The following is an 18,385-nucleotide window of genomic DNA, read 5'->3' on the forward strand; positions in this document are numbered from 1 at the left end:
TGTATAAAATGATCATCTTCACCAAGACAAAAGCAGGACTGGTCACTGACTTTGACCTGCTGCCATTTTAAGTGACACGACTAGCCACCAAGTTTCATTCTTGTTATTTGATTCCTTAGTTAAAATGCTTCTTTCAGATTCTGTTGTTCCTGTGTCTTCCTAGCTTGTCCAGAAATGCATGAGTAAAGTGTATCCTTTAGCAGTGGCTTTAAGAAAGTAAGAAATATCAATTATTCTCCGTAATGCCACTCTGGATATCTGAAAGCTTCTGCTTTGTGCAGCAGTCCCATGTTCTTTCCCAGCCAGTGTTTGTCAGTAGCAAATTTTTGAGGAAGTGATCTTACATAAGATTCTACGCACTCTGCAAGGCCCTCTGACTGACAGCCGTGATTGTGAATTAGCTTACGTCGTAGAACCTGAATTGGCCTACTGTTGCAGAAATTTTAAGGGACAAATATGGGGCAGATCGAGGCTTGCGTTTTTGTGTAACTGCCAGAGTGATGACGGTTAGGAGTGCTGATTGTGCTCTTATACCAGTCTGGCGGACGTAATGTTCTGTTCTCGTTTAAGAGGTGTAGGCCTGTGTTTTAAGGGTTCATATTTAAGCTGCTATATGTAGTGTTATGAAGTCTCCAGCTGCAGGGTAAAGTAAACCCCCTTCATGTGAGAGCAACAGAGATTGAAATATCCCTGCTGTTCTCGTTTGTCTAATCCCTGGCCTTGTCCAGCACTGGTCATGGAGATCAGATCAGTGCTGGACAGTTGCCTCTCTGGGGATTAAGCACAGGTTACAGCAAGAGATAAACATGAAATGGGAATTTTCAGAACATAACCGTGAGCTCTTTTTTTGTTTTGTTTTGTTTTTGTTTGGTTTTGTCTCGCTCCTCCCTCCCTCCACCACTTTCCCTTGCTCTTGTACCATAACCCACCCACCCCCATCCCCCTTTTCCCAGGACATGAGCTCCAGCTCCGACAGTCTCGAGTTAGAGGCTGGTACAGTAAGTCAACCACTGTCTAATAACATCCTTATCCGTGCATTGTGGGATGATGGCTGTTTCTGTTCGCAGTTGGGGTTCGACTCCCAGATTCCTTCAAATGTGTGACTTTAAGGTTTGCAAGCATGTCATCTCAAGTGACACATTGTAGGTTTTACCCCAATTGGTGGAAACACTCGACTTGCTGTAATTTTTGGGTGCAAGAAAGGCTATTGTGTCTATGAACTGACATGCTTGGAAACATACAAATTCTTTGGCTTTCCCCCCTCTTATGTTGCCAATTAATTAACACTACTACAACTAAAAAGGGGGATCTTGTTTCTGGTGAAATTTTGTTGCCCACAGTCTGTCAGACAGGCACATTAGGCTACACAAAATCCACAATAGAATGTTTGCTTCCTGATCAGGTAACCAATTTGAATCCTTCACTCACTCAGGCTGGACAAATGTCAGTTTAATTATCAGATTACTTAATGAATTTGTTGGCGGGAATTGAATGCCTTTAGGAGTAGTAAAAGAGGAAGCTGTAAATCCAAGAGTTAATAAATAAGATGTAAATCGGGATTTACAGTACCAGTCAAAAGTTTAAATAAACCTTTATAGGTTTTTCATTAATAAAAAAAAAAAAAATCTGAATTGTAGATTACTATTGGTCATCTAAACTCTGAAAAAGCTATGAAATTATTTATTAAACAAAAACATGTTAAACAAACCAGAACATGTTTTAGGTTCTTCAAAGTAGGCACCCTTTGCTTAGATGACAGCTTTTCGCATCTTGGGTTTTTGTCAGTCAGCTTTATGAGGTAGTCACCTGGAATGGCCTTACAGTGAATAGCCATATTCGGGTAATGTTCTAATCCACACCATGACAAGAACTACCTAATTGAGTAATGACAAAATACATTAAATAAAAATAAATGAAATTCAGTCAATCCCTAAAATTTCAAGCTAACACCACCCCAGATAAGAGCACCTAAATCCTCTAAATTTAGGTTTGTTTAACACTTTTAAGTTACTACATGATTCCTTATGTGCTCCTTCATAGTCTGGATGGCTGCATCATTCATTTACAATGAAGGGAAGAGAAACTTTAAATGAGAAGGTGTGTCTAAAGGCTTGACTGGTAGTGTAAATTCATTGTGTGTTTATATATATTTTGTTTTGACCATTTCCCTCATCAATCTATCAAGATTCAATACTCCTTAGTGTCCTTTCATTAGGGATGGACAATGAAGGATGACTTCGAGTAGTCAAAGTTATTAAAACAGTCTTACTTTATAATTGTAATGAAAGCTGCGTTAGTCAAGATACAAAAGGCAACAGTTTTGGATCTGCCATTGATTTATGCCTGTTAACATGGCTTTAGGATCTCTTTCTCAGATAGACCGATCTAATCTCTAGTCTTTCTACTCATTTAATGTACAAACTATCTTAGTATAGCACTGGCGTTTGGCCAGAGTGGGCTTCAAAGTCTTGTGTCTGAGGGGAATAATTGATTGTTAGCATTGTTAGCATAATGTGCCCACTCTAGCTTTTAGCTTCTTGATAGTATGAATTATAGACCTGTAAACACTTAAAGATTCATAATGATTAAAGGGTCATAAAGATTTGCTGCTGTGCAAATAGTTGAGCGTGTTCACTGTTCAACAGTTCTTTAAAATTAATTCCTGAAATTATTAGTCTCAATGTGTGTCAGGTGTTAGCGTCATTAGCTGCAGTCGCCCAGCATTGCCTGTGTTTCTCTGAAGGAGACTTACCTAAAACTTTAATTTACTGAACTCTCTAAGTGATAAATACAGTAGGTCTACCCCATTTAATATGTTAAGTCTGTGACAAAATCAGTTAGTGTGTAAGTGTATTATGAAAATTTACAGCATATATTGATCTGTCTTAGAGGAACCACTAACTCTAATGCTAGTTATCTCTAGATTGGAATTGGGAATAATTTTACAATATACAAAAAGTTTTTGCAGTAACAATATTCTTGACAATATGACGAAATACTAAAAAATATAAGAGCATAGCAGATTTAAACATTCAGTAAAAACAAAAAAAAGGAAAAAGAAGAAAAAAATTTTTTTTTTTTTTTAAACAACAGTCACTTACCAATATGCCAATGTAGCTAAATAAATATGTAACATAAAAATAATGTAATGTAACAAAATAATTTACCACAAGTTTGAAGTACAGAATATTTGCTTTTATTTAAAAATATTTTAAAGCTTCACAGTACTACAAGTAATGTAATAAAAACTAGACTAGACTGTTTTCTAAAAAGCAGTACTATTACTACTTATACTACTACTATCACTTTTTTTTTATTAATTCACGAAAATTATGTTTATATTATTACAAATAATACAATATGGCACACTCCTAATCTAAAGTAATAGACTGTTTTACAATTCATTTAGCGAAATAGCTAATAAAAGATGAGAAAATCGACTATCGCACCAATTAACCACTAATGTGTTCTACATTAGCACAGTATGCTCAGAAAATCATTACTCAGACCTACATTTAACTACTTTTCACTGGCATTCACTTCCCTGTTACCAAAGACCAGACTTCAATTAGAGACCCCACTGTCAGCGATCAAACATTCACATTATGGATTTTGTGCAGAAAGCTTCTTTAAAGAGATGGGTCTTTATTACATGAATCATATCTTTACTTTTCTTGACAGGTGTGTTTAAAACATGACGCTGCCTCTGTAAAGATACTACCTTAAGGTTTCTAACTTTGATGGCCTTGAGGTTTTATCTTTTATAATGGGAAATAAATCGAAATGAAATCACCAGGAATCTTGTTTTCTTTGTTAATTTGACCAGAGGGAATGCATGCTCTTTGTAGGCATGTTGTACATTATCTACTCTATGCACACATGGTCTACTAAAAGAGGATTTTATTTGAGAACTTTTCAGTTGATTTGGGTGTTCGGTCCTCTGTATGATATTGCATTGCATTGGGAGTGGTAAAGAACAATAAATTGCACACGTGGAAAATACATAAAATAAAACACAGATGGAGGAGTTTGATGAGTCTTACTCCACATTTGTCATTGTGGAATGAGCTCATTTTATTTGTGTCAATAATTCTCTTATTTCAGGTGATGTTTTTTTTTTTTTCATTCATGCCTCACTTGTGCCACCTTATGGTCAGCTTATGCTAGAAAGCACTTTTTCTGCCTCTCATTTGTTTAAACCTCATGCTTCGCTTTGATTTCACAATGAATTCATCATGCATGTAATTTTTTTTTTTACTAGTATTTTTGTTTAATGGTAGTATCAGCCTGTAAAATGTCACTAGTACAAATAACTATTACTACATATAGAAATTAGTTGATTACTTTTTGTTAGTGCATTTAACTAACTCAATATTTTGAAATACATATATATTCAAATATTTCTCTTTCTCTCTCTTTTCTCTTTCCCTCCATGTCGATCTCTCTTTTCCTGTGTGTTAGCCTGTACGTTTGACTCCTCAGCGAGAGTTCATTAAATCTCTGATGGGGATTGGAAAGAGACTGGCCACTTTGCCCACCAAAGAACAGAAGACGCAGAGACTCATCTCAGAGCTGTCACTGCTCAACCACAAGCTGCCCGCTCGAGTCTGGCTGCCCACGGCAGCTTTTGACCATCATGTGGTGCGTGTACCGCATACGCAGGCTGTCGTGTTGAACTCTAAAGACAAGGTAAACTTTAAAAGAACATTAAATGAATGAATGTGGGTCAGATGAAAAAATAATGTCTGTTTATTTCATTTTAACTTCATTTAACTTTTTTTTTTTTACTTGAACAGGTAGATGTTTAACAATTGTCCTTTAGAATTTCTTTACTTTTATACAAATTGGGTAGAAAATTTTCTTACCTAGATTACCAGATTACAATTTCACCAATATGGGACTGTGGCTTGATGCACATATCCAGTATTTTTAAGATATGCCAGTACATATGCATTTATAAAACAGATTTTCAGTTACTTGTAGCTGAATTAGTATTATGTGTGCATTAATCAATTAATTGTTTTTAAGCAATCATCTGCTGATATCAGTATGATTTTCATATCATGAAACTTTTTGTTCTATAAAGAAGCGTGTTTATGATAGAGGTGGGTAAATGTAACAGTTTTTTTTATTATTATTATTATATATTTTTTTCCCCACAAACTTTTTTTTTTTTTAGTTCAGGTATTCATATACCCATGCCCATCACTAACAAACAAATACTGGTGCTAAAATCCATGTGCCGTGGGACATTTGATAGACTTCTTGTATTCTGTGCTCCAGGCACCGTACTTAATCTACGTAGAAGTTCTGGAGTGTGAGAACTTCGAAACTTCCAGTGTACCAGTAAGGATCCCAGAGACGCGAATCCGCAGCACACGCTCTGTAGAGAATCTTCCAGACTGTGGCATCACGCCAGACCAGAGAGCCAGCAGCTTCTCCACTGTCCCCAACTATGACAATGATGATGAAGCCTGGTCTGTGGATGACATTGGAGAGCTGCAGGTTGAGGTATTGTACTGTACTGTACTGTACTGTAGGCACTTGCTTAGGCCTGTCACAATAATTGCAATATCGATTTATCGTACAATAAATGAACATGACCTCAATCATTTTTGATAATCGTGATATCATCTATTGTGTTTATTTTTATGTTTGTTCACACATATAACAGTGAACAGTATTTAGCCAGTCATGCTTCAATATGTGACTCACACAGGGTGGACTAAAGTAGGTGAAGAAACAAGTATATAATAAATGATTATTGAAAATGTTGCTGTCTTTAAAAGTGTATAATTATTTTTATGCTTTTCTGTTATCATTATGTCAGTGGCATTTAATAGTCTTAAAATTACACAAATATCGTGCATATTCCCAATAATTTCTGGGACAATATATCGTCCACAACAAATTCTTATCGTAACAGGCCTACACTTGCTTACCTTTTTTTTAAATATATAAATGATTGTCCCTTTGTCACTATGTAACCTCATCCATCCACCATTTATTTTGTCTTTCAGCTGCCAGAGATCCACACTAACAGCTGTGACAACATCTCCCAGTTCTCTGTGGACAGCATTACCAGCCAGGAGAGCAAGGAACCCATTTTTATTGCTGCTGGAGATATCAGGTACGCCCCTATGCATGCAGCTGGACCTCTGACCACCGCCTCAGTGGATATAGAAAGAGTTTTTTTCCTCTGTTACTTTGGAAAGATGGTGACCTTCATAATATTAATCTCATTGGTTACCACAGCACCTCTGCCCTGCTCATTGGTCACTAAGCCTCATATCATGCATAACTTGCATTTTTCAACCTGGGGTGGGATGGATGTAGAAAAAAGAAGTAAACAAAAAAACATTTTTTAGCATGTGTTTGTTGTCTCTGATTGAAACCACTAGAACAGAATCACATTTGTACTTACGAGGTCAAAAATCTGAAGAACAAACATAGGTGGCCTATAAATCAGGGCTGTGTCAAGGCATTTGGGGCCCAATATATACATATCAGCTCTTTCAAAAAAGGTGTACTAACTAGTTTGTTACTAGCACCGACTGCCAGGCAGGTAGCTAACATAAACATTACTCATATACAGCTCTGGAAAAAAATAAGAGACCACTTAATGATGATGATTTTTTATTTTATTTTACCAAATTGAAAACCTCTGAAATATATTCAAGAAGAAGATAGAAGATCAAACCAAGCTGAACTGCTTGAATTCTTGCACCAGGAGTGGCATAAAGTTATCCAAAAGCAGTGTATAAGACTGGTGGAGGAGAACATGCCAAGATGCTTGGCAACTGTGATTAAAAACCAGGGTTATTCCACCAAATATTGATCTTAAAACTTCATGAAAATGAACTTGTTTTCTTTGCCTTATTTGAGGTCTGAAAGTTCTGCATCTTTTTTTATTTTAGCCATTTCCCATTATCTGCAAATAAATGCTATAAATTACAATATTTTTATTAGGAATTTGGAAGAAATGTTGTCCGTAATTTATAGAATAAAACAACAATATTCATTTTACTCAAACATATACCTAAAATAGCAAAATAAAAGAAACTGATTCAGAAACTGAACTGGTCTCTTATTTTTTTCCAGAGCAGCCTATCTGCTGCTAAATTACACCAAGACATGTAGGCCTAATTTATCCAGCATAAAATTACCCCTTTTCTGATGTCTTGTTTTTCTTTTATTTCTCTTCCATTCTCTTCTTTTTTTTCTTTCTTACTTTCTTACTTACTTATCTGGCTTCCTGATGATATTTCTGAAGTTTTATATTTTTTTTCCAGCTGCAGAAGTCACAAACTCAGCTGGCTGGCTACTGTCAGCAACTAGTGGGAGGGGCTACCTTGAGGGAGATTCCAATTACAGTGTGATTGTACTTTCCTGCATTGACCATAAAAAAAAAATTAAAGGGGTGCTCACACACTTTGTTGTTGCATTCAGTTCATAACCAGTCATTGTCTGGGGCCCCAGGTCAGCTCAGGGCGGTAGGCAATTGATTGGTTTGCTTGACTTTGTACAGCGGGTTAAAAACTGTGTTGGGCATCATCCTGTATCTGTTGTTGCAAATTAAGTTTAGAATTTAGAATTGCAATTTCCAGACATTTTATAATATTCTATACCAACAATACTAGCAATTTGGAAGCAGAGCAAACAGGTTGTAATTAGTGTTTAGGGCCCCTTGATGATGTCAGCTGTCTCCCTGTTCAGGCGACGTCTCTCAGAGCAGCTTGCCCACACACCAACCACATTTAAAAAGGACCCAGAGGATCCCTCAGCAGTAGCCTTAAAAGAGCCCTGGCAGGAGAAGGTTCGGTAAGTAGAGATAAGCTTGAAAAGCTGCAGTGTTGTTTTCATCTAATCAGTTTTAATTGACGTAGGTCCTGTTAACGTTATATTTTTTTGTTGTTACGCAGACGAATCCGAGAAGGCTCCCCTTATGGTCACCTACCCAACTGGCGTCTCCTTTCAGTTATTGTGAAATGTGGTGATGATCTAAGACAGGAACTCCTTGCTTTCCAAGTTCTGAAACAGCTGCAGGTAGCAATCCTTAAATGCAATCTTTGTGTATTTATTTTGTTAACATTGTGGGTTGTTTGCATTTCTTCAGAGTATTACTTTATTGTACTTTTTCCAAATTCCCTGCCAATTTCTTGTTAAGTAGCCTGTAAGTATTTAAAGATCATTTTCTTTCTACATTTTCCTGTTTGTTTGTGATCGCAGTCTATCTGGGAGCAGGAGCGAGTCCCCCTATGGATTAAGCCCTATAAGATCCTGGTCATCTCCTCTGACAGCGGTATGATTGAGCCAGTGGTCAATGCTGTGTCCATTCACCAAGTGAAGAAGCAGAGTCAGCTCTCACTGCTCGACTACTTCCTACAGGAACACGGCAACTACACTACAGAGGCCTTCCTCACCGCTCAGCGTAACTTTGTGCAGAGTTGTGCTGGCTACTGTCTCATCTGCTATCTGTTGCAGGTTAAGGACAGGTAAACTGAAAGGTTTTTTTGTCACTTCCTCTAACTCATCTTCCTACAGCTAGACATTGTTCCTCACACCTTCCTTATTTGTTGTGGGTCTTTAGAATATTCAGTTTGGCCTAAAATAAAAGGGCATGTGTGAAAGGTTCCTAGAACCAAGGTCCGTCCAGCCAAAGGACCAAAATTTGGTGATCTCTGTCCAGAACAGCTGAACCCTGTTTTTAACTTGCAGAACCAACCACATTCCATTAATTATTCAGTGTCAAATATAGGAAGATGCCAGCCACATAGTAAAGTTCTGTAATGCACTCACTAAAACGCAGTATGAAACCAAAACAAACCGGATCAAAGTAATTCAGTGTAACGCACAAACCTTGGGTCAGACTCTGGTCCAGAGTTATAAACTGACAGGAGTGAAAAGAGATACTTTGGAAGTGTGTTTTTGATGTGGTGTTGAAAGTGTAAATTAAAGATTTAAAAAATTTTAATAACAATCCATGCTTTAAACATTTACAATGTTTTGTCGTCATGTGAAACTGGCAAAATTGTGTCAAAAATGTATGACATATGAAGGGTGCAACGACTGTTTTGATAATTGATTAATTTGTCGATTTCTCTTTTTGTTTTTTTGTTTTTTGTTTTCTTTTTTTTTTTTGATCGATTATTTATTTGACTACTTTTAACTACTCTAGAAGGTTCTAGTAAAATTAATCGAGAGAAAAACAATGTATGATATGAAGAGTGCACCAGTTTTTTTTTGGGATAATCGATTAATTTGTTGATTTGTTTTTTTTAATTAATCGATTATTAATAGAATAAAAACTACGTTTAACTGCTCTAAAAGGTTCTAGTAAATTTAGTAAGAGATAAAATTGGACTTTGTGCTAATGTTAGGCAAACAGCTTGTTTTAATACTGCTGGTTGAGCTGCCAACTAATCAATTATTAAACTAGTTGCCAACTATTTTATTTATCGATTTTAACCAGTTACAATTGTTATATATAATAATTGTTATAACCTATGATTGTATAATACTAGTTGCTGCAGCCCTAGATAAATAGACCAATTAAAACACTCACAAACCTGCTTATATTAATTCTCATAGGAAGTTAAAATGTTATTTCCTTCTCCTGTTATGTTGTTTTAAAGCGGTTTTAACAGTTTTTGTGTGAAAAAGATCTGCTAATGCGTGCCCTCTTTTGTTGTTTAGGCACAATGGGAACATCCTGCTCGACTCCGAGGGTCACATTATTCACATTGACTTCGGATTTATTTTGTCAAGCTCTCCCAGAAACTTGGGCTTTGAAACATCGGCCTTCAAACTGACCAATGAATTTGTAGATGTAAGGAGACCTATGTAGTTCTATAAGGAGGAAATATTTGTAAATCACTGAAAGCCTAATTGATTTTAGCATAATATATACAAAATAAGATTTGTTTGTTTGTTTGTTTAAGGTTATGGGAGGTCAAGATGGAGACATGTTCAACTATTACAAGATGCTCATGCTTCAGGGCCTCATCGCTGCACGTAAACACATGGAGAAAGTCATCCAGATAGTGGAGATCATGCAACAAGGTACGGTCATCCACAGAATCATACATATACAAGCAGGACCCCCCTCGAAGTTGAGCATGTTTACTGCAGTTTTATATTTTAAAAAGTATGTGAGGATTGTCACTGTAATTCAGATTGAATTGTGGAATTTTTTCCCCCTCCTCTAATTGGCTTGTAAAAGTATTCATACCCCTTGAATTTTTTTTTACATTTTGTCGCCTTAAAAACACAAACTTAAATGTTTTTTATTGAGATTTTAAGTGATATACCAACACAAAATAGAACATGATTGTTAAGTGAAATAAAAATTATAGATGTTTTTTTATTTTTATTTCAATCAAATAAAAACCTGAAAATTGTGCAAAAAGTATTCATTATATTATATTCAAGTATATTAATACTTATAGCCGAAGTTCAATTTTGGTCTTTGCTACAATTACGGAGGCAATCTTGCCTCAGCTCTGACCAGCTTTCCTGTCTCTGCTGACGAAAAAAATCCCCACAGCATGATTCTGCCACCACCACCAAAAAGTTCAACTTTGGTCTCATCTGACCACAGAACCTTCTTCCACATGTTTGCTGTGTCTCCTTCATGGCTTGTGGCAAAATGCAAACGCCACTTATGTCTTTCTTATTATTATTATGGTTTTTTTTTTCTTGCCACTTTCATAAAAGCCAAATTTGTGGAGTGGACGGCCATGTCTTGGGATATGTTTTTATAACCTAATTTATAACCTTGCTTTAAACTTCTCCTCAACTTTATCTCTGACCTGTCTGGTGAGTTCCTTGGTCTTCATGATGCTGTTTGTTCACTAATGTTCTCTAACAAACCACTCAGGCTTTTACAGAACAGGTGTATTCAAACTGAGACTTAAACACAGCTGAACTAATTTATTCAGGGGTTTCAGAGAAAATACTTTTTGCGCATATGTGTGTGTGTGTGTGTGTTTTTTTTTTTTTTTTTTTAACTATATAACATTTTCGTTCCCCTTCACAATTTTGTGCTACATTTGTTGTTCAATCAATTAAAAATCTCAATAGATTTAAGTTCAGAGTATAAATACTTTCGTAAGCCACTGTACCGAAGGAAAAGCTCAGTCATTTTGCATTGATTTGAGTTTTACTGACTGTTAATCCTCGGGGTGAAATAAAACAACTATGGGTGAAAAAAAAAAATCTAACATTTACTTGTTTCCTGAAATGAAACTTGTTTTAATCCAGTAGCTGCCGTATTTGAAAGGCTCTTCATAATCCATTGATTAATTTAGTGAATGCTGTATTGTCGCTTCCATATATATATTTAATCTAAAATACTTTTCTGTTGTGACTTCTCCCCAGGCTCTCAGCTGCCCTGCTTTCACGGCTCCAGCACTATCCGCAACCTGAAAGAGCGTTTCCACATGAGCCTGACTGAGGAGCAGCTGCAGGTGCTGGTGGAGCAGATGGTGGACGGCTCCATGCGCTCCATTACCACCAAGCTGTACGACGGCTTCCAGTACCTCACCAATGGCATCATGTGACTGGGCGTGGGAGTGCTGTCGGAAGCGCGTGCCGTTGTTGGACTAGAATGTTTTTGGAACTGGAAAAGGCTGCATCACTTTCAGGAGCCACTCCCGAACCCTTTCTTGAACCTTTCCCCATCTGCCAGCGCAGCGTGTTTGTACGCCCAGACTGAGTTTTGATCATGGATTTTATACCCTGACTGAAGAGCTCTCAGCTGTGAAGTTTTGCTATGTCTTTTTTTTCTTTTTCTTTTTTCCTTTTTCCTTATCAGTAGCTAATCTCTATGTTTGAACCCCCTGCCCTTTTTGTTATGTTGTAATGCATTTCTCTGGATATGCTTTTGGAATCTTCTTTGATCCAGTATCCTAGTGCCTCGTTTGAAACATTAGCCTGAGGCTCCTCTCCGCTTTGACTCTCGCTGCTTTTGTACTCTTCCTCCTCCTCCATGTGCTGTGTACTTACTGTCTTAAATCCCCATGTGTTCCTAAGCATTTCTGTGTGTCTGTATCACTAATGCTTTTTTTATTTATGTAGAGTGAACTACTTACAATGTTCACACTTACATACGTAATGCAATCACCACTGAGACAACAACAGATTCGTGGACAAACTGACTAACGTGTTGAGGAATGTGCTGTACCGTGCTCTACAGTATGAGGAGAAGACGGTGGGTAAACAGCACATCAGAATCTTCAGTGGAGTTTTCCAGTTTTGTCTCATCAGTGTTATTTTAGCTACAGTTTCGGAGAACCACACATTATGACGATCTCTCTCTTACTTGTGCACAGTAAAAGTGGCCCAAATCTGACCCCCCCCCCCCCCCCCCCCCCCCCCCACCCCCCAAATCCAAATTGTACTTCTAGTCTGTACACACTAACATTTTAATGTGACTTATATGTGACGCACATGGCCCAAGGAGAAATGATTGCCAGACTCGGAGGACATATTGGGTACTTGGGTCAGTGGCTGACAGCTGAGCTTATCACTAAGAATGCATTCACTGAGAATGAGTTCACAGTAAAAGGGCATGTTATTCATTGTCTCTGCTTTGGTTTGTGTTCTTGGCTTGTTTAAACTTTGTTTCTAAGCTTTTTATTGTCCTTTAATTCCACAGCAGCATCCTTCCCAGATAATGCAGCGTTCTACCATTTCATTATGAATATGACGTGGCTATGACGTGGCTATGGCCTTCTAATATTATTCGAACAGAGACATCACCCCAATGAGTCTGGTACCTCTTTGTCCCACCACTGTCATCCAAAAATAAAAATAATAAAAAAAACAATCTCCATCACATAAAGTAACATGAATTACAATCTGGCTGTTCAGATGGAGTTGCATTGCAGGAATTGGATATGTATTGGATTTCAGTACCACGTGTGAAAGCAGCAAAAATCATTTGAAAATGTGTAATTAAGTGTGTTGCACACGTTGAAAAAGTTCAGATTTGGGCCACTTTAATCTGCTATTTGAACGTAGCCTAAAATCTCTAGCTCTTTTTTTTTTTTTTTTTTTTTTTTTTTTTTTAAACCAGTTACAAAATCACTACTCAACTTGCAGCATCCTAACAAATAAAATTAAAACTTGCTGATGCACTAAAGCATGAGTGTGATACAATCCTGAATATGTCTGGAGACATTAGTTTGATTCCAGCGAGGGAGTGTAAAAGCATAGATTTACCAAAAGTCCACTTCTAACCTTTTGAAGTATTAAAAGTGAAAGCTTGAGAGGCAAAAACACTATTTATTGCCTATTGACATCTTCCTGCATACTTACATGATAAGACAACTGTCTGATTTGCTTTTATTGTAGTTTTTTTTTTGTCTGATCTGAGATGCCCCTGTACAGATATTCATAACCTGAATTTCAAACTTTTAAAATGTGCATGGACTCCTCTTGTGTCAGAATGATGGGGAGCTGTGTTTAAATATTAACATCTTTCTGTGTTATTAAACTAGGGCTGTGTTCAGACTTAAAATAGTCAAATATGATCTGTTCAGGTAACTGTTGCTCTGTTATTGGAAAGTGATCAGATCTGATTTGTGTTGCTGAAATTACAGAGGCTTAATGGTGGCTTTGGTGCGCTTTCTGGATCACCGCTTCTGTCATTTTGGACTTGACACTTGAAGACACATTGAAGACACCTTGAAATCAGAGCAAATTTGAGCGGCCAGACTGAGACTGAATCACATTTTAAGCCACCTTCCAATGTGGTTCCTGGCTGTCCACACTATCAAAAATAAACCAGGATTTAATCTAGATATGCCAAAAATCATATTTGGGCTGGGAGTCTGAACATAGCCATAATGTAAGTGCTTGAAGATGGACAGTTGTGTGAATGAGAGGCAGAAAAATGCAAGGGCTATAAATAAGTGGACGAAATCAACAGATTTTTAATCTGTTAGTTTTAGGTTATTAAACAGAGCTAAACGCACAGGTTTGAAGCTATATTTCAGATATAGATATTTTATCATTAAAATATAAAATATATTGACCTATTAAAAGGACTTGTTTTTCCCTGCTCAAAACAAGGCTAACCATTTTAATTCACCTTCCCAGGGAAAGCCCAGTTGTTGCAGATCATTTGGACATGGTTGAATAAGGCGTTTAGGACAACGTTTCGCTCTCATTACTGTTTTCTACTACGTTTCGTTTGTGTGTCAGAACCTTTTCTTTCCTTTGTAACTTGATAGATGGACCAGCTCTTACGATGACGTAAACAACCTCCCTTAACTTGTGAATGTTCCTTTGTATAATAAATTAAATGTATCTGTTTCACAGCTTGTGTGTTCATGTTGACTGCATTGGTGTTTGCTAAACCTCAGACACACCCTATAAAAACTGCACAATATGGACAAAGTTATTGAGACACCTACACATTAATGGTTTCTAAATTGATTCAATCTTTCATGATGGTTAACTTGCTTATCCAATTTTTTTTTCTTAAAACCCGCAAAGCTATTTTTTAAAGGCTGTTTGTTGGTCTCTGGTAGCTAATGGCTGATGAACATTGCTTACTGAAATATTTAAAAATGTAAAGCTGTGCATTCGATATCTCTCCTGATAAAGAAAGATGATTATTTGCTGTAGAAGACAGGAAACTTCTCAAATTAGCTAATTTAACCTATTAAAGTGGATGTCCATATTATTTTGTTTCTAAACTGAAAGCAGAAGCATTTCTGAGTGGTGAAGGAATGAAATAATGTGTTTAATGGTATCAGTGCGCTGAAATGACCATCCTTGCTAAGCCTTATATATTCATTCTAAAAACTGTGGTGTTGAGTCGCTTTTTGCCTTAATGTACTTTTGTCACAGGTACAGCCTCTAAAAGAGGATCCGGCTCAGTTTTACTGAACGCGAGTGGCTGGTGGAGCAGTGAAGACTTCAGAAGGGGAAACTCAGAATGCAGTAGCTCATTCACTCATAGTAAAGCCAAAGAAATGGAGGAGTGAAGTTTCTGACTTGCAATTACCCATTCTCACCAAGCCCCCAAATTCCAAAACTTGCAGATATCAGCTTTAAACTCCACGGCTTTCGACATTTTTGTTTAGTGATCACATTGAGCGCAAACTGGCCAAATCATTTTTAGAAGTTTCTAGAAGTGAGCAATATGCTTCTAGAGGTTATAAAGAGGTTATAAAGCTATTCACCATTGTTCAAAACTCAAATTAGCATATTGATGATACATTCACTTAATAAATTATGATATATTGCTCTCCCCTACACAAAGGTAGATGGTAGTAGTAAAAAGTATCGGTATTGGTATTGTTATCAGCAATACTGGCCCTGTATGTAGTCTGTAATAGACCGATACTAAATTTTGCAGTATCGCACAGCCCTAGGTATGGACAGCATAATGTGATTTTTTTGAATGGTGCTTTTTCAGAAGCATTCCGCTAGGGGGCGCCATCTGCAGGTATTCTGTTACTCTAAAACTCCTACCTCTACCTACCTGCCTACCCACAATCCTGTCCGGACAGCGGAGTTCCTTTACCTGTCCGCACTTGCCGCTGTGGAGTCTCTGAGGGTGTTTTTTTTTTTTATTTTTTGTTGTTCCTTCAGCTGACTCGGTTGCTCCGCTTCTGAACCCTGTGCTCTTGAAGAAATGGACTTTTTAAAGTAGTTCAGACCGAGGAGTTCAGAGAAGAGCAGTGCAGCAAATGGACTTAAATCACTGAGCAGAAGAAAAGCCGAGTTTCAGCTGAAACCTGCTGCTTCTGGTTTCTTCAGAGCTCCCCACCTTCAGCTCAGAGGCGCAGACTGAGGTCTTGTGGAACAGGAAGTGTTTTAGTTCACTATGGTAAGTACTGGAGAAAGAGACAGAGTGCTTCTGTAGAGTTGCCTCAGAAGTACATTAACTAATCTCAGTTTTACTTTACTTTACCTCAAACACCGCAAAAGGGTTTGTCTTCTTTAAGAAGGAGGTGTTTTTTTTTATATATGAATACTGACTGATTTGAGTGGAGGTTTTGCTGTGTTGGGAGTTGAGGGAGTAATTCAGTTTTAAGTGTAACAAAAGACAAAGTGTAACAAAATCAATAAAACAACTTGGATCAGGGAGTAGGTTTAAGTGGTTTGAGCCTAAACCTGTCAGCTAACTGTCTACAAGGCTAATGAGGAGATAATGGGCAAATAATGGGTGCGGCCTTATAGCTGATAGCTAAACTTCAGAGTTTTGCATGTCGAGTTAACGTGAGAGAGTAAGTGACAGCTGAAGAAGATAAAAAAGGCCCTGAATACTTCACTATCACAATACTGAGGTGAATAATAATCTTTACATTATAATAATTAAGTTAATGATCGTCCCAGTTACCCCCCAGTGCTTCCTTAACAAACCTGATATAGCTTGTTTTGATTGGACTGGTTTTTATCTCTTTCTTTTAAAATAAGTAAAATATGTATGAGTATTTATTCAGAACAATAAAAAGATCTCCTGATCTTTAATGGTATTTTTTATTACGCTGTATTCATAAAATATTATTTTGTTTTATATCATATTTTAGAGGGATGCACAGAAAAAAAAAAGAAAATCGACTCAATTGTAACAGATTTTCATTAATTTTGCCACTTGTTTCTCAATTGCATACATTAAAAAGCCTATATATATACAGCTCTGGAAAAAATAAGAGACCACCTAAAATTATGACATTCTTTTATTTTACCAAATTGAAAACCAAGCTGAACTACTTGAATCTTTGCACCAGGAGTGACATAAAGTTAACCAAAAGCAGTGTGTAAGACTGGTGGAGGAGAACATGCCAAGATGAATGAAAACTGTGATTAAAAACAATAAAAAAGGGGTTATTCCACCAAACATGAATTTCTGAACTCTTAAAACTTTATAAATATGAACTTATTTTCTTGTTATTTCAGCCATTTCTCATTTTCTTCAAATAAATGCTCCAAATCACAATATTTATATTTGAAATTTGGGAGACATGCCCATAGTTTATAGAATAAAACAACAATGTCCATTTTACTTAAACATTTACCTATAAATAGCAAAATCAGAGAAACTGATTCAGAAACTGAAGTGGTCTCTTAATTTTTCCCAGAGCTGTATATATGAACACTGAACATTTTTTTTTAAATCCCAGCAGACCACATAAATCAAAGCATCAATGAATAATATAAATTAAACACTTATTTATTAAACACTGACAGTATTTATTTATTTGTTTGTTTGTTTGTTTGTTTATGTATTTATTTCTGTGTGTATTTATGTTTACTTGCTGATCACTTTAAAAAAAATACTTTTTTACCATTTTTGCAGAATTGCTTTGGTTGCCAAATATTTGGTGCACTCATAATATTATTTATTGTATTACTATATAATCCAGCTCTGGGCCAGCTTTAGTGATAGCTGTTTTAAAAATGGTCTGCCCTCAAGGCTCAGTTTGGGCAGTGGAGGCTCAGGATAGAGCACTGGGTTTATGATGACAGAATATTGTGGTTTCGATACCTTGTTTCGGGACGCTGCCATTGTTGTGCCTTTAGGCATGGCCTCCATATCTCACTGCTTCACTATTCCTAGGAAGCACACTGCTTTTCTATTCCTAGTGAGCAAACAGTGTGCTCACTATTCCTAGTGGAGCAGTGAGGGTTAGAGGTCTTGCCTAAAGGCACATCAGAGGCAGTGTGTGTTTATGTGCGCATTTCTAGTGCTCACTAGGAATATCCACACTCTACAGTGTATTCCTGCCTTGATGTTCACAATGATGATTTAGGGTGTGGTCACTCTGGTCAACTAGCTTAGTCATATTTTATACTTGTGTCTATCTTGGTCAAGTTGATCATGTTGGTAGATCAGCTAAATCAACAAATGAAAAGTAAAAAATCATACCCTGTGCTTGCCAAGATCTAAGCTGGTCAACCAGTTTTGTCCTCTAGCAAGGATATTAGTATTAGGTATCATTTTATTTGTATGGTCCATTATACAGTCATATGAAAAAGCTTGGGCACCCCTTATAATCTTAATCATTTTTAGTTCTAAATATTTGGGTGTTTGCAACAGCCATTTCAGTTTGATATATCTAATAACTGATGGACACAGTAATATTTCAGGATTGCAAAGAAGTACTAACAGAAAATGTGCAATATGCATTAAACCAAAATTTGACCGGTGCAAAAGTATGGGCACCCTCATCATTTTATTGATTTGAATACTCCTAACTACTTTTTACTGACTTACTGAAGCATAAAATTGGTTTGGTATCCTCATTGAGCTTTGAACTTCATAGCCAGGTGTATTCAATCATGAGAAAAGGTATTTAAGGTGGCCAATTGCAAGTTGTTCTCCTATTTGTATTTATCACAATATTTATTCTTCTCGTTAAAGTGC

General features: G+C 36.8%; 2 protein-coding genes across 3 annotated transcripts in view; both read left to right on the forward strand.

Moving 5' to 3' along the window:
• The window catches only part of pi4kb (phosphatidylinositol 4-kinase, catalytic, beta), a 29,281-nt gene extending 14,957 nt beyond the window's left edge, over positions 1–14,324 (forward strand). Inside the window, exons 3-12 of one of the 2 annotated variants that reach the window (XM_007235976.4) lie at positions 954–998; positions 4,462–4,689; positions 5,284–5,511; positions 6,021–6,130; positions 7,717–7,821; positions 7,923–8,046; positions 8,230–8,495; positions 9,697–9,829; positions 9,942–10,062; positions 11,380–14,324. In XM_007235976.4, the coding sequence (XP_007236038.2) occupies positions 954–998; positions 4,462–4,689; positions 5,284–5,511; positions 6,021–6,130; positions 7,717–7,821; positions 7,923–8,046; positions 8,230–8,495; positions 9,697–9,829; positions 9,942–10,062; positions 11,380–11,561 (1,542 nt within the window). In that variant the 3' untranslated portion in view covers positions 11,562–14,324. The remainder of the gene's footprint in view (positions 1–953; positions 999–4,461; positions 4,690–5,283; positions 5,512–6,020; positions 6,131–7,716; positions 7,822–7,922; positions 8,047–8,229; positions 8,496–9,696; positions 9,830–9,941; positions 10,063–11,379) is intronic. The other variant, XM_007235977.4, reaches the window with a different exon arrangement.
• A 1,188-nt stretch (positions 14,325–15,512) lies between these two features.
• myo1eb (myosin IEb) overlaps positions 15,513–18,385 on the forward strand; it is a 31,142-nt gene continuing 28,269 nt past the window's right edge. Inside the window, exon 1 of the mRNA XM_007235978.4 lies at positions 15,513–15,844. Within this exon, the coding sequence (XP_007236040.2) occupies positions 15,842–15,844 (3 nt within the window). The 5' untranslated portion in view covers positions 15,513–15,841. The remainder of the gene's footprint in view (positions 15,845–18,385) is intronic.

The sequence above is a fragment of the Astyanax mexicanus genome, chromosome 6 (assembly GCF_023375975.1).
Source record: "Astyanax mexicanus isolate ESR-SI-001 chromosome 6, AstMex3_surface, whole genome shotgun sequence".
NCBI classification, from domain to species: Eukaryota; Metazoa; Chordata; class Actinopteri; order Characiformes; family Acestrorhamphidae; genus Astyanax; species Astyanax mexicanus.